Below are 16,686 nucleotides of genomic sequence, written 5' to 3'. Positions count from 1 at the left end.
TGTGAGAAAGGCAGATCGTTTCATACCTTCTCCTGACATCAGTCTGCCAATAATCAATGTAATCGATTTAAAAATTTCTATTAGTCCTTAGATCATACTGTGCCTACACAGTGCTGTCTTAAATCAATTTCAATCCATTTTTCTATCAACTGTTAAAGTGAATACAGCAAAATAATCAAATTTGATACCTTTGCACCTACTTTTCACTCCTACTCAGAATTTTTGCATTTTAATAAAAATTGAAACCTATGATAATTTAATACACAGAAAATCAGGGTAAAAGAGGAAAGTTCCAATATTACCATCACTTACTGCACAGCATAAAAGAATTCAGAGAGCAAAGACAAGGTCCATGAGTAATATGCTTCATTAAAAGAGGCTGGACATTTGAAAGAAGATCTGATAACTAATAGCCTATAAGTTACAATGTTTAAAACCTGGATAAGTACAGGCGGTTCCTCAGAACAGCACATTAATTTCACTTTCAATTAGTACAGTTCAGCATTTTAGTCTTATGACTTGTATGCTTGGTAATACTTTGAAAATGAACTGTGCCACAGACATGTACATCACATACTCCAGAGCCATAATAATTTTTCTAATGCTACATCTTTATAACAGTAATTGCCTTCTTTCTGAAAGAATACGCATTTTGAATCTAGAGACACTTCATTTATTACTTTTCTCATATTAGAGCTACCTCAGCGTATGAGATTTTTTTTTTTTTTTGGTCTTAACGACTTTTTTCTATTAGGAGCACATGAAGGCTCCAGGGCAAAGGAAGTGCATTAGGAAGGGAGGCGTTTTCGCGGCGGCGGAAATTTCTAGGCCGGACGTCGGACCACTGTCTCGTCAAGAACAGGCCACACAGGGAGAGCCACCGTGCGTCTGAACGAGCGATGCTTTCAACACACCGTCACGTGCAAGAGGCTATGAAATCTGCAGGACTCGTCATGACTAAAGTGAGCTAAAGTGCCGACACAGCAAAACACATACAGGAAGCACATCACCAGTCATCACACTTCTTCTCAGTAAGGAGCCGCCCTGACCCTCCTCCCTGGTCCGCATCTGCCAACCACAGCATCTTGCTTAAACCACTTGGACCACGAGACAGAAGGCCTTCCTTTTTTTTTTTTTTTTAATCTTCATCCAAGGATATGGTTCTTGATTTTAGAGAAAGAGGAAGGGAGAGAGAGAGAAACATCGATGTGAGAGAGAAACATCTATTGGTTGCCTCTCGTATTGGGGATCTGGGGATACTGGGGAGCTCTGACTGGGGATCGAACCCGCAACTTCCTGGTGTATGGGATGATGCTCCAACCAACTAAGCCACCCGGCCAGGGCGAGAAGATCCGCTTGCTCTGAGAGTACTCCCTCATTTCCAGACCATAAGCATCAGGTAGGTGATCAGGTCAGTGTTCAGACAAACGGAGGCCCTAGAACCCGTTGGGGTTGAGGAGATGGCTACTGAAGTATCACCAGGAAGGGCTTCTCAGAAGCCGCCCCCCCACACAGGCAGGGCTACCGGGGCAGCCGCCCCTGTCCCAGTGCTGGCAGTGCGCGAGCACTGGCGGGAGAGGAGATTCAAGCACCAGCGGGTGTCTCAACCATCTCCGCTCCTCGCTCCCCAGAATGTCTGCAGTTGGATTTACTCCCAGACCCTTGGACTTGGCACTTTTCTTGCTTCTTGGATTTGCTTTATGTTGGTCCACGAGCCTACAAGGACTCCCCTGAGCAGCCCACCTGCCCAAAGGCCGCCTGCCCAACAGGTAGGCTGACCCCTGTTCTCACCGGCAGTGGTGGTCTCTCCCCACTTCAACTGCAGTGCAAACAGGTCACCAAGCACAGAGCAGGCCCTCTGCGTGCAGGTGGACCCAGAGCGCCCTGTGCAAGCTCTGCCAAGTCCCGCCCTGGCAACTGGGGCCGATGACCTGTTGCTTCTGGAAAAGACGCGCCCTTCACTTGCCTTGCAGGTCTGTCGTGAGCTGGCGTGTACAGATAGCACCGGGGCGGCGCGTCTTCCCTTCACCTTTCTAAATAAAACACTGTGACCCAGCTCACTCCCTGACCTGCCAAGTTCTAACCGGCAGCTATTTCCTCTTATTATCTTCTATTGGCCTTTTAATACTTGGTGGCTGTTCAGATTTTTTCCAGCTCGGCCCACTCCCTCATCTGGATCCTACACTTCTCGAAGGCGAGACCACGCCTGGTGCTTCTTTGCTGCCACCTCATCACCCAGCTCGGGGCCTGGCGCAAGGTATGATAGTTTTCTGGAGGAGGATGGTGGCACGACGGGCTCTGAGCTTTACCGTGGGACCATTGTGAGACCTATTATGTGCTGGCCACGCCCCTCACATGTCCGGACAGACAGAACACACTGCGGGCTATGGGGCGTGCTGCCGGGTCAGCGCAAGAATACACGCGTCAAGCTCACCCACTGAAGAGCCCCAGGAAACACATCAGCAAAGCACCAGTGACCAGTACCGGTGAGCTCTTCTCTCCTGGAAACGTCCTTCAGCTGCGCTGATGCCCACACTGGAGAGACTAAGGGGTTTGTCATAATCAAGGAATGCATCAGGGTTGGGGGTCCAGCACATGCAACGCGCCTCATGGCATGTGGACCAGTCCGCGCGGATGAGGAGCAGACCCGCTCCATCTGAAATATAGACACATGCGCAGAACAAGTGCACGCCCCCATCCGGAGGCGCGCACAGGGATACCTATACAATGGACACCTGGGTGCTCCTGCAGCCTCCTGAGCACCCTGAGATGACCTCACCCAAAGAGACCTCACCGCCCTCTGGTCTCTTCCTCTCTGCGGAGAGTCATTTTCCCCAGACGGGGCCAGGGGAGTAATTCACATTTTCTGAGAAGGGTCTCAACAGCCATTCAGAAGCAAGAACCAGGGAAAAGCCTATTACAGTCAGTTCTACGTACCGTTCAAAGAAATGCATTTCATCCATTATGCTTTTAAGCACACGACGACCTCATTAGGTGTCTTGGTTTACCTTGGTTTTTAATCTTCTTATCCAAGCTCACTGACCCTCGCAAAGAAAATGTTTTGTTTTGTTTTTTTTTTCTGTACTGAAATGATTGGGGTAACACTGGTTAATAAAACCCCGCAGGTTTCTCTGCTGTTGCTGTTGTTGAGTTTAGAGAGAGGGTAAGGGGAAGAGAGAAACAGTGATTTGTTGTTCTACTTATTTATGCATTCACGGATGGAAACTGCAGTGTTGGCATATCGGGACGATGCTCTAACCGAGTCACCTGGCCAGGGCCAACCACACAGGCTGCAAGTGTAGAATTCCGTAATTCATCATCCACACATCGCATCGTGCGCTCACCACCCAGACTCAAGTCTCCTTCCCCCACCACGCATCCCCCCTTTGGCCCCTGCCTGCTCCCCCAAAACCTCCCCCTCCCTGCCACCCCACCTGGCAATCACCAAGCTGTTGTCTGCGTCTTTTCCCCCCCCAAAAATAATGTCTCATTACATTTTCAATTAAATATAAGCCCGATGAGCCAACATAAAAGAACTGACACTTAGAAGCTGTGACTATAAATGACTGTCATGTTGTAAGAAAAAGGGGTCTTTCATCAATGAGCATTTTCAGTTTCACTGGGCCTTGAGTGGTTTCCCTATGTCATGTTTTAATTCATTCATTTTAGTCTCGATTCCTGGTTAGGCTGTCTTTCCCTGATGAAATTTAATACTGTTGGTGAATTTAAAGACAAGCATATTAGTCTATTTTTACACATGAGATGGGGGTTTTAGAAATTCAAGCTGCTTTCTTTGCAAAGAAAAACTCTGGCTTGTTTGTTTTCTTAACTTTTAATATATATTTATTGATTCCAGGGAGAAAGGAAGGGAGAGAGAGAGAGAGAGAGAAGCGTCAATAATTTGCCTCCCATACATGCCTTGACCGGGGACCAAACCTGCAACCGGGGCACGTGCCCTGACCAGGAATTGAACCCACGACAGTTCTGTTTCCAGAATGAAGCCCCAACCCACTGAGCCACACAGGCCTGGGGCTCTGCATGCGCACTCTCCTTTCTTGTCCTCGTCAGCACTTAATGAATGGAGCCTTCGTCTTCCATGCGCTCAAGCAAAACACACTCTCTTGAAGAGAGGCCACATTCGTGGCTATAAGAAACCCCCAGAGTAGATTTATAACGAATTTTCTGAATAAATAATGATGTTGAATACATTTACATGAAATATATTAACCTTTCACTCATCTCTATTTTTCAGTAGCGTATTGAAGTTCTACTTGCGCTCCATTCATGGGCTTGAAAGGAAGCCCTGCGGGCTCTCTGCGACTTGTATTAAAGGTTAAAGTGATTCAGAGTCCCCCCCCCCCCCACAAAATATGGCCGACTAGATGAATGTGCAGTGAGACCAGGACCGGATTTCCGATGCCACGGCAGGAAATATATGTGAGCGCAAAAATTCAGAGACACTTTAAAAAAGAAGTTAATGTATGCTGCAGAAGATTTTTAGCTTCCTTCCATTGGAAACCGATCAGCATATCAATGAAGGGGGGGAAGGAAACCCGTCCCAGCCCAGGCCCTAGTCCATTTGTCACACGATCCAACCCCTCGGCATCTGCATAGGTCATCAAACACTGCTGTGGAGGAAAACAAAACAGAAATAACAGAATTCAAGCGGAATGGAAAAGCAATCAAAGCTGGTTTTTTCCCCGCCCCCCATCGGTTGTCTTTAGGTTTCCAATCAGGCTGACACTATGGTAAGAATCGGGCCTGGTTTCTCCAAACCGAGGACTAAGTGTCAGACACTTGTCCCCACCGCTGCTGGGACAGCCCCAGTGACCTGAGCTGCAGGGGGCGGGGCACGTCCTCAGGGGCACCCAGCATGGGGATCCTGGGGCCGCCCCCCTGGGTCCCTCAGGACGGCCCCTGCCCCTCCCAGGTCCCAGATGTCTGCTGGAACTAATTCAAAACTCTGCAAGCCCCCTTGTTTTGAGAGAAGGAAGTAGAAAAACAAAAACTCTTCCCCTCTTTGCCTGCTTCTTATGAACAAGGAAAGCAGGAAATAAATGGATTGGACGTGGAAGTGTTTTTTGTAGCCTGGACCTCCAAGGAAGCTGGATGTCTGCCTCAGTAAGCCACAGAAAGACGGTTTTTGTCTGTTTGTTTGGGGGGGGGTTTGTTTTTGTTTTTTTTTTCCCTGTTAAATGTGAAGTCCTCAGTAAGGAAGACTAGTGCAATGATTAATGCAGGGGCCCAGGAAGCCAGTTGGCCTGGGCCGGTGACCCGCTCACCCTTTACCCCCCACACGTGTCCTCTGCCTTGGTCCCTCCTTTGGGTGCGAGGACAACAGAGGGACGCCACCAGGGTGTCGTGACAACTAAGTGTTAGCAGGTGCTCCTCAAGCCTGTCCGCTCTCTCCCTCCCTCCAAGAGTGTGCTATCCCTTTAAGAAATCCCGCCACTGCCTCTTGGGGGGGAACCAGTTAAGTGTTGAGACTATTTCAAAAGGGCCGGGCACACAGTGTGTCGTACATTCATGCCTGCCTGCATGGCAGCGTTCTGCCGGGTACAGTGCGCACTTGTCTGCCCAAAGTGTTGAGGGAAAAATAAGGGTGCACGTTATGCACGGATAGTACTGAAATACCTGGTATCTGTTCTTATGTTTTGTAATTATTTCCTATACCACAATATGTTGAAAAATAAATACTAAAATTCCTTTATAATGCAAAAAGCAAGTATCTAAATAAATAAATAAGTGAATTAAAAATTAAAACGAAAGATTTTTTTTTCCTGGAAGTTTGGGCCCAAAATGTGGGTGTGCATTGTATCGGGTAAAATATGGTAAACAGAACTGACGTGATAGCTCTGGGGTCGTACGTGTTGTAATGACTGTGGTGGTTCTGGCAGGCAGGCAGGGTGCAGAAACACCAGAAGAGCCTGGCTGGCATGGCTCAGTGGATTGAGTGCTGACCTACGAGCCAAAGGGTCGCTGGTTCAATTCCCAGTCAGGGTGCATGCCTGGGTGGCAGGCCAGGTCCCCAGTAGTGGGTGCTCGAGAGGCAACCACACACTGATGTTTTTCTCCCTTTCTCTCCCTCTCTCTTTCTCCCTCTCCCTCCCTCCCTTCCTCTCTCTAGAACTCAAGGGCGCCTTCCGGGTCCACCTAGGAAACCTAAGGAGGTCCCTCCAGTCAACAGGGACCCCCCAGTCCCACAGATCCCAAAGGCGGCCTTCACATCGCGGGCAGAACCACTCTGGGTGCGGTGCGGGGCAGGGAAGTAGGAACTGCAACACACATCCCCTCCCGGGGGGAGGGGGGGGACCACCAACCACACAAACTGCCCACATCACCCACATGGCACCTCTTCCTCTTCAATAAATGTGAGCAGAGTAATCACGGGTGGGCTAACCTCAGAGCACAACAAGTATCGCCAGTAAGGACGTGGGCGAGCCAAAAGACCAGCTGACCTGGGGGTGGGAGGGCTCGAACACAGCTCAGAGAGGACACCTGACGTGGAAAAGGTTCCCATCCATGCCCTTGTGGGAGACTGCGCCTGTAACACCGGTGCTTCGAGGGCCTGGAACCCAGCGCCATGAAAGGGGGGCGATCAGAGAACAGCTGGGAGGCCTTCCGGAGTGATGCCGCCGTCTGTCACCACAGAAACCTGAACAGAGGGGGCCCACAGCCCAGGGCCCCCACTCTCTAGGTGGCCTGGAAATGTCGGCAGAGCTGGACTCACTGGTCGTGGTGGGAGAGCCCTGCGTGGCACCAGACCGATGGCAATGGGCCCACCAAGCAGAGGTCGTGGCACTCCCTGTGTGAGCCAGGGGGGACCTGGGCACAAAGCTCCCGGTGTGTACGGGTGAGGACTTGGCCGACACACAGCCCGGACGGCAGACTGACACCGAGTGAAGCTGAGATGCCAGACGGCCGTGGCATCTCACCACAGGGCAGGCACCGGAACCGCTTGCAGGGGTGTCCAGCCCCCTCGGCCCACGTGCGGCCCAGGAGGGCTGTGAATGCTGCCCAACACGAAATCATAAATTTACTGAAAACATGATGAGATTTTTTTTGCTTGTTTTCGCTAGTGTTTGTGTATTTAATGTGTGACCCAACAACTCTTCCTCTTCCAGGGTGGCCCGGAGACCCCAAAAGGTCGGACAGCCCGATTTCCATGATTAAAATACAAGCAACCACAGGATGTTTCGCTGGGTCTTTCAAGAAGTTATCTAATCGGAGCTACGTAACCTGGTGCCTAGCAGGCATGTGGCATCATCAGAGCCTTTTATAGTGCAACGTGAGGAAGACAGTGGTCTCAATCCCAGGAGACACCGAGCATGTGGGGGAAACGGCCATGGGAGTGTGAAAACACACGTCCCTCACTGGCCCGGCTACCACTCATCCCAGCACGCAGCCAGGCTCCGACGGAACACCGTGGGAGAGAAGTCACAGCATCTCCCTCCTCCTCCTCCGTCTCTCCGCTCACTCGCCAGGCTGGAGAGGGCAGCGTCCTTCCCTGTCCTCATTGCACAGACTGCTGCCTCCTTTCTCGTCCTCACTTGAGGATTTTTTATTTTTCATTGCTTTTAGAGAGAGGGGAGGAGAGAGAGAGAAGCACTGATGCAAAAGGGAAGCAAGGATTGCTTACCTCCCACATGCGCCTGGACCAGGGATCAGTGCCCGGACTGGGGATCGTATAAGTCTGGACCTGGTGTCACAGGTGTCCACACCCAGAATGGAGATCGAATCCGTAACCCAGGTATGTGCCCTGACCGGGAATCGAACCTGTGACCTTCCGGTTTGCAGGATGATGCCCAACTAAAGTGAGCCACACTGGCCAGGGTGAAAAATTCTACTTAAAAACATTTTTTAAGAGGGAAACTGCTCATCTGAGCTGACACAGTGTGGGAGAAGAGTCTCCACAGAATTTATGCCCAAACTCTCTTCTCGGTACCTGGAAGCCATCACGGTGGCTCGCATAAAGCAGGAGGGATTTACAACCCGCGTATCTGAGCTGTTTTCTATTTCCATTACTCTCTGGTCCGTGTCCTTATCTCCAGGTCTAATCACTTCAAGAAGAGATTTTAAATAATTGATCACTACAAAAGGAGGAAAAAGCCACGCCGTCTCTTTCACCATCCATCAGGGAATGGGAAAACCTCTCCCTTTAGTACCGACGCGGACACATAAATACATTAATGTAGACACCGAGGAGAACACGCCGGTGAATCTACAGACACGCGTCCGCCCGGGGTGCTGCTGGGAGGGAGAAGCCACATCCTCTGCCCAGGCCTCCCCAGCGTGAGGCCTGAGCAGGAGGAGAACCCATCCTCAGCAAGGGCACTGCTTTCTTCACCCCAGTAAACGCCACCGGCACTGAGCGGCACAGTCTCCAAAACACACACAAAGCTGACATCTCTTGACCTCTGTTCAGACACGTCCTGTGTGTGATCACCCACAAGCGTACGTAGGTGTACGAATGTGTTCACGCGTCTAGATGAATCGCTTCCATGTGCACATATTAAAAGGCCTGTGTTCGCGGGGTGTCCTTGTCCAAGGGCCCCCAGACGGGACAAAGGGAAAGAAGGAGGCACACAAGGCCTTAGGCAAACCCCCGAGAGCCCCTCTGGGAAGTAGAACAGGCTCGGGGCTCATTCCCGACGACACTTCCAGAGAGGCCCGAGTTCCCCGTCGTGCGGAGAAGCCAGAGTGCTCTGCCTTCACGTTCAACGCACTTCCCTCTGCAGCCAGAGCCCCATCCCAGGCCGCCGTGGACACGGGGTGCGACTTACCACAAGGGAGAGGGGTCTCTTCCAGGAGACGACGCCAATGAGTCCTGACAGCAGCACCTGGAATGACAAATGGTACGGGAAGGTGAGATGCCAAGAAGCCTCTGGCAACCAATCAAAACAGGATCTCGTGTTCCAGCCTGGAGAAGGATCGCTGCCAGGCCGAGGTACCCACACCTGAGCAGGTGATGAGGAGGAGTACAGGCTACCTGATGCACCCAGCCTGCAGCCCCCAAGGTTCCTGCGAGGCGAGTGCTCGGGCCCACACGCCCCTGTGCTCCAGGAAAAAGGCATCCACCAGGCCCTTACGCCACTCTGGCCCTGGAAGTTATCTGGCTGCACAATCTCAAAATCACAGACAGCAGAGATATTCCCACGCTCGGGTCACTGGGCCACCTGCCTTCTCTACAGGGATGGGGACACAGGAGGACCCCTTAGCCAGCCCACTAATGCCTCCTGCAGTCATTCTCCAGCTCGCAGGCCAAATAGCACACCTGCTCTCACCCTCCCCAACCCGGCCTCCCTCTCGCCAGCTCTTCCTTCCACCTACAGAAGCACCCTCCTCCTGGTCACTGAAACCCTGGGGATGGTCCCCTTGCCCTCACCCGACATCCCACCAGGCACGGTGCAGAGGAGGAGGAGGAGGCTGTGGCTCCCCGCCCCCCCCCCCCACCAGCCGCAGGGCAATACTCTAGGAGACCTGATCGTAAGGATCGTCCTGGTCTTTTCATTCAGGGTCTCCTTAAACATAAATCACCCAGCTTTCCATGGTGGGTGCAGGCTAGTCAGTTGGGGACCAAACTCGAGGGGCTTGGGCATGTTTCCCTGGGAGGCCCGATGGACTCACCCCAGACCTGAAGGGAGAGCGTGCTACTGAACTGGCCCACGAGGATCCTTGGTGACAGACGCCACTCATCCCCAAACATGTCCGCGTGGACCTGTCGCCCCTACCCCACCCAGCACAGCGCTGGTCTCGGAGGCTCCCCGGAAGCTCTGGACAATCTCTTACACCTTCACACCAAGAGCTTTCGAACCAAACTCACACAAAAATGAAACAAAACACAAACGGAAGAACCAAAGAGAGCTCAGCAGGGCTCCTTCCCCTCCAAGCATGCACACATGCATCCTTCCTCCACCGCACACCGACGCCCAAACGCAGTCGTCGCTGACTCAAGGCACTTACGACCATCTTGCCCACCTCCCCAATCTCTTGCCATGGTGCCACCCCCCTCGTATATTTCAGCTCCAACCCCCCCCCCCCGCAACCCAGGGAAGTCAGTTCGTGTCTCTCTGAGTTAAGTCTCACTTGCACTTCTTCTACGATGCCCTGAAAACCTCTCTTCCCTTCTGTACCTCACACTTGACCTTCAAAAGAGATTCAATTATCATTTCTGCCCTGGAGACGATGCTCGGCCTCTTGCTGTCTCTCATGTTGGCCACTTCCAAGTTCAGGAACTCACCTCCCGACCCCCCACCCTTCTCTTGATGAACTCCAAATTTCTGCCCATGACACCGTCCTGCTCCAAGCTCCCCATCCAGGCCAGTGGGCCGGTTGTGGATGAAACTGGCTCAGGCCTTCTCAGCATCTCTCCACGTGCCTGTTCCTCTCCGTCCCCTCGGCCGAGCCAAGGCCCTCACCTGCTCCCTCACCTCTGTCCCGCCGTGGAAGCTGTCCTGGACACGCCAGCAGCTGAATCTCAGCTCCCGGGACTGACCACCGGGCCTGCAAGAATTCGGCCCCCGACTTCCCACCAGCACCTCCCTAAACAATACTCCAGTGCATCCAGGCCACTCGGGGCAGCTGGGGTGACCTTGACCATGGAGAAGACCTGCATGAAAACCACTGCCTTTGTCCCTCAGAAGGCATCGAACTCTTGGAGGCTGTCTGTGCTCGGCATACCCCTTCCTGAATATCTCAGCATCCCGTCCTGGTACCCCAGCCCTCCCCCTTTCTCTCCCCTCAGACTAATGGCCCTGGCTCTGACGCCACCATGTCCCCAGGAAAAGTCCCCCATGGAGTGCCCCCTTTATGCTCCCTGCACACCAACATCAGCCTCGCTCAGACTGAGCCAGGGCGGAGGGTGGGAAGGAAGACCTCCCAGGAAATGTCCATGCGCTGCCGTCTGCTTCTCCATGTCTAGCGCATGAAACGTGACCTTCTCTTCCAGACCCCTCGCTCATGAAGGGCCTGAGAGTGCGAGAGTGCCCGGGGCCCCACCACGTCCCTAAGCCGCCACCAGACCCCTGAAGCCACCTTCCGTGAGCTCGCTCGGAACTCCGTGATCTCTCCTAAACTGAAGTTTACGAAACCATCAAAACTCCACAGTGGCCCAGGCGCTTGTAACAGGGATGTCATTAGAAACCCACAAACCTCTAAAGAGCCGGCATTTTCTAAATGCGAAGGACGTTAATGTCACCGATTTTAGGCTGCGGGTACGAATCCTTGACTTTCCCCACCTTCACGACAAAGTCATTATTCAAGGGACCAACCCCCTGAAATCATGTTGCTTCCAAGCAACGCGGATGGTTTGCCCGTTGAAGACAAGTGACACGTTTAACTATCATCGATAACTGTCATTGGGATTGCACCCAATCCCCTACACAATGACACAGAAGCCCATCAAACTCAGTGTGGTCTGCAGGTTCTCAGGTGACCCCTGACGACCCACGGCCTTGTACAAAGCCCCCCCTTCAGTGTGAATACGACGGGCTCCCTAGTGACACCTTCAATTGGCGCTGGCCCGCCAATGTCTTGAACGCAACCTTGTGAGACTCTGGCCAGTCGAGCCCAATGTGCCATGTCCACGACCCGAGAAAACTGCAAAATAATAGACGGGTGTTGTGTTAGGCTGCCAAGCTTGTGGCCGTTGCTACACTTTGATGAAAACTCATGTCTGTGGAAAGGACGAATGTCTGCGTCCTTCCCAAACCCACCTGTTGGAGCCCTGACCCCGCCCCCAGCCCATGTGACCACATTGGGAGACGGGCGGTAAACTGGGATGGGAGGCGGGGCCATCACGAAGGGGTGGGCGGCCTTACGGGAAGAGAAAGAGGAGGTGATCTCTGTCTCTGGCAACGCACACCCTGTGGACGGGCCAAGGGAGGACATGGCGAGGAGGTGACCGTCTGTGAGCCAGGAAGACACCCGCCCGGAACAGGACCCAGGCGGCGCCCTGGCCTCAGGCTTCCAGCCTCCAGGGCTGTGAGCAGAAACTCTGCTGTTTAAGCCGCCCAGGCCGTGACACGCAGTCAGGGCAGCCCAAGCGGACGAACCCACCGATGCATCCAGAACGGAACCCTAGTTTGTTGGCCGCAAAGATCCGCTCCTTCCCCGTGTCTGCCCGGACTTCCCCGCCCCTCCGACCTAGCCACACCGGCACGGGCTCTGAGGGCAGAAATCCTTCTCAAAGCCCAGAGGATGGTGCGCCTCCACCGGGAGGACCCCGGCCCGATCCTGGCGACTAAGGGGAGCAGCGTGTGCCCCACTCTGAAACGACCAGGTCTTAGTTTGTGCTATTTTTGCTCCAATCCAGCGACCAGCCAAGGATTCTCGGCCTGTGCTGACGTCTCGGCCATCCCGCGGGTTCATCCTGGTCCGCTCCTGCGAGGAGCCGAGAAATGGCCACACCTCACAAAACCTTTCTCCTGCTTCCTCTGCCAGGACCGTTATTCAAAGTCCGCAGTTTGCAGAGAACAAACTCGAGGAAACGGAAGGCAGTCGGAGAAGAGGAACGTATAATGAAGTGGCTGGGGAAGAAAAGCCAGAAAGAGCGGAAAAGGCTGACAGATGCTCGGAGGGAGGAGGCCTCACTTTTCAAGCACCTGCGAGCTGTCCTGGGGGCAGCTGACTCACTGCTTTCTCCACTTGTCATCTGGCCTTAACAGAGACAGGAGATGAAATTAGAAGTCAGGAAAGACTTCCCGCTCTGGCGGCTGATGCAGGGGGACCAGAGACGACCGGGAAGCAGTGGCCTCTGTGGAGCCACAGGGCTGCCCTTTTCGGGCGTGCCACAGGACACAGAGGCTTGAAACACATCAGCTCTTTGAACCTGCTCCTCTCCAACTGAGAAGTTCTTTCGCTGCCTCATGTCAAGAGTTTCCTTGAGCTCAGAGGCACCGTTTCAGGCAGGGAACTGCGTCCTTCAGAATGCAGGCTTGAGCGCGCTAATGACATTGCAGAGTTCGAGAAACATCTGGCAGGCGTGCCCGGTGGCTACAGGGGGAGGCGCTTGCCACCGAGAAGCCAGCATCTGGGGAAGGAATTACGGGCGCAGACATGCAGCAAAGAATATTCTGAGCTTCCCGGATGAAAGAGAGTGGATCATCAGCCTGTGTCCCCCAAAAGCCTCTCACCCTGCAGACCTGTCCGTGTGCCAAATTCTTTGTCCTGTTTCAAGGAGTGGGAGACCCTCCTCCTTTATCCTGCCTCGAATGTGTTTTCTCTCCGCCTGGTTTTCTTTGTCTGGGGCTCCCTGGGGACCACAGCAGGGCTCACTCAGGTACCTGGGCCCTCCGTCCTCGGTGGCCTCATAGGCTGCGTGCTGGGACATGCACAGCTCTGTGCGCCCACCTCCTTCCGTCAGAACCATTCCCCGTGCGCCCCACGCCCTCCCAGTCGCTCAGGGCCAGCCTGGGGCTCCGATGTCCTGTGAGAGGGGTTCCACCGCAGGCTGCGCTCCCTCCTCAACCTCGGAACCTCCACCAGAACAGGCACCTGCCTTCTCAACCTGCTCCCTCCGTGGGAGAAAAAGATCTCCACCGCTTCCATGCATTGTCCAGGAACTAGACATCGGTGACAGAGACAGCCCCGCAAAAGGAAGCAAAATTACTGAAATGTAAAATGTTTAGAAACACAGTTGACCTTGGAAGAACCCGGGTTTGAACTGTGTGGGTCCACTTATACGCTGGGTTTTTTCAATAAATACTGTAAAAGTATTTTTTTCTTCCTTATGATTTTCCTTTTCTTTTCTTTAATCCCCACCCAAAGACATGCTTGTTGGTTTCTTAAAAAGGGGAAGGGAGGGAGAGAGAAAACCATCAATCAGTCACCTCTCACATGCACACTGACTGGGGACCGAACCCACAACCTACGTATGTGCCTTGACCGGGAATCGAACCTGCGACCTTTCAGTTTACAGGACGACACTCGACACAATTGAGTCATACCGGCCAGGGCTGGTTTTTTAAATATTTCAACAAAATTCAGACTCTATTTTTTATGAAGAAAGAGCTCTCCGTTTAACAGCACAAGGCAAAGATGATCATGACCACCCCACATATTTACAATGATTCTGGAAACACTAGAATGGGATGCGGAAGAATGAGATGTCCCCACCACAGTCCCCACCCCGTGTACGTCCCCTGCAGAATCGCTGACCCTCGAGTGTGGGCGGGGCTACGATGGATTTCAGGTCTGGTGTGGCTCAGCTGGATGGACATCACCCTGCAAACAGGAAGGTCACAGGTTCAATTCCTGGTCAGCGCACATGCCTGGGTTACGGGCTTGGTCCCGAGTTCAGGCGCATACAACAGGCAACCAACTAGTCGATGTTTCTCTCCCTCTCTTTTTCCTTCTCTTTCCCTCTCTCTAGAATCAATAAAAGAAAAAAATTACTAAAAGAAAAGGACGATTCTCCCATGTGGGCCTGGCCTCACCAGGGGAGCCCGTTGGGTCTGGGCCCTTCCTTAAGTCAGAACTTCGAAGCCCAAGGGAGAGACAGTGCTGCAGACCTTGAAGGAGTAAGGTGCTGTGGCATGAGAGGGTCTGTGGGCACTGAGAGTTCTCCGGAAAACAGGGACCTCAGCTGTATGACGACACCAATGCCTCCCCCCCACACACACACACAGCCTGAGGGACCGTGGAAGCAGATCTTTCTCCTCTGCAGGAGGGAACAGCACCCCCGCCCCACCCCCCGTGACTGCAGCCTTTACGCCCAGAGCAGAGGACCGAACTCACACGTTCTGGTCTCCTGACCGGCGGAAACCGTGAGGCAATAAATCTGCCATTTTAAGCCACTCTGCTTGTGGCAGTTTGTTATGTGGCAACAGAAAACCATCACAGCTGGCTAATCAAATTAAACAAGATAAACAAAGGCATGTTTTCAGGATTGGAAAGAGCGGGCAAAGGTTATTGCCGCTGGAAAGTGATTCAACTATTGAAACTAGAAAACTCCAGGAAATTAGAGGAAAAGAATAAGAAGTCATAAGGGAATTCGGTATATCACCTGGCTACACGATACACATGTTCAAAAACTGTAACAGCAGTGGCATTCATTGAGCACCAAGTGTATGCCGGACACTTGGCTAAGGTTTTACACTTTAACTCTGGGTCAACCCTCAATCTTGACAACCGTCAGAGGACTGTGTGATCTGGGGGCCCCTGCACAGATGACAAATTAAGGCACAAAGTCTGCAGGGGCTCGCCCACATCCCCTGCGAGGCAAGACTGGTTAGAAGAAGAAAGAAAATTAACGACCTCACTGACAACACCAAGCAAAAAGCATAATGTCTTAGAACAGACAAGACGCAGAAGAGCAATATCAAGAAAATCTTAAGCATCTAGTGTAACAGACATCATTATTAGATGCAAAAGAATTCTCTTTTTTAAATAGAAGGACCAAATTACTTTTAAAAGGGTAACTTTCTGTGATCTTCATCTTTAATCTATTAAACGTGCTATGCAAATGCACTATGCGTGTATGATGTTGGGAATGACTTTGAACTCTGCAAACCGTCTGAACCAGTAGTGACACAGTTGCTGAGAAGTCCAGCTCTTCATCAAAGTGTCCTGTATAATTTTGAACCTGGGAAAGGACCTGGGTGTGTGTGTGGCTTAAGGGAACTGCCCGCATTGGTCGGGCCCCTCCCGACGGCTGCCGTGAAGTCACGTGATGGGAGGCTCCACGCCAAGGGGGAACGCTGTTCACGCTGCACAAAAGGAAGAGAAGCAGCACAGGAAAAGCAGGCTGCAGCGGGGGTAACTCCCCTTGTGTTGAGTGAGTAACACAAATGCCAGCGCAGAGGTGCATCAGGGAACCAGCACCGAAGCCCAAAGGAGATGATTACCTCCGGAGACTGGCATTCTGATTTCCAACGTGTACTTCTTTTTAAAATAAATTTTTGTTGACTTTGGAGTGAAAAAGGAAAGGAAGCAGGGGTTGAGAGAGAGAGAGAGAAAGAGAGAGAGAGAGAGACAGAGAGATCAATTTGTTGTTCCACTTATGAACCCATGCATTGGTTGATTGCTGTATGTACCCTGACCAGGGATCGAACCCACAACCTTGGCACATCAGAATGACACTTTAACCAGCTGAGCAACCCAGCCAGGGCTCCTCCTTGTACTTTTCCATTTCCCGTGTTTTGCACAGAGAAGAGAAAACCTGTGGTTAAAACTCCAGCCCAGGACAAAAGGTTCTGCCTTCTGAGGGGCCGGCATCTATATGTCAGTGGGAGAGAACTCCCTGCCACGGGTGGGGGTGGGGCCGGGGCCGGCCAGTCCCCACCTTGCCCTGGAGGGCCCTTGGCTGCAGAACTGAGGTCACGGCTTCTGCAGGCCTGTGGCTGCCTGGCTGAGGGAGCAGGCAAGAAACACCAGAATCCCACACAGTGACAGGGTCCAAGGTACAGGTGGACTGGTCTGCCCAGAAAGGTGCCAGCCAGGTGGCCCTGGTCAATTCCACAGGGGCTGCTGCTTCTGGCTGGAGAACAGTGAGGATATAAGACATACATGCATGATTCAAAGCTGAAGTCCAGCCGGCACCCACACGTACGCACGAGCCTCCTGCCCTCTCCTCCTCTCCAGCCGGCAGGGGACAGGAAGCACCGAGCGGGCAGGTGTATCGCCCAGTCCCAGGAGGGAATGGTCCATAAACCACCGGCACGCCATTTTGATTCTCTTTTTTTTAGA

General features: G+C 52.6%; 1 protein-coding gene across 7 annotated transcripts in view; it reads right to left on the bottom strand.

Moving 5' to 3' along the window:
• Positions 1-16,686, bottom strand: part of FAM189A1 (family with sequence similarity 189 member A1) — a 189,937-nt gene that overhangs the window by 99,776 nt on the left and 73,475 nt on the right. For all 7 annotated transcript variants that reach the window (XR_006784031.1, XM_045824756.1, XM_045824761.1 and 4 more), the window contains exon 2: positions 8,784-8,840. Coding sequence is in view for 5 of the 7 variants with exons in the window: in XM_045824756.1 (XP_045680712.1) it covers positions 8,784-8,840 (57 nt within the window). In the remaining 2 variants the exon portion in view is untranslated. The remainder of the gene's footprint in view (positions 1-8,783; positions 8,841-16,686) is intronic.

This window comes from Phyllostomus hastatus, unplaced genomic scaffold (assembly GCF_019186645.2).
Source record: "Phyllostomus hastatus isolate PE091 unplaced genomic scaffold, TTU_PhHast_1.1 phas_scaffold_555, whole genome shotgun sequence".
Lineage (NCBI taxonomy): Eukaryota > Metazoa > Chordata > Mammalia > Chiroptera > Phyllostomidae > Phyllostomus > Phyllostomus hastatus.
This window is presented reverse-complemented; position numbering and strand designations above follow the sequence as displayed.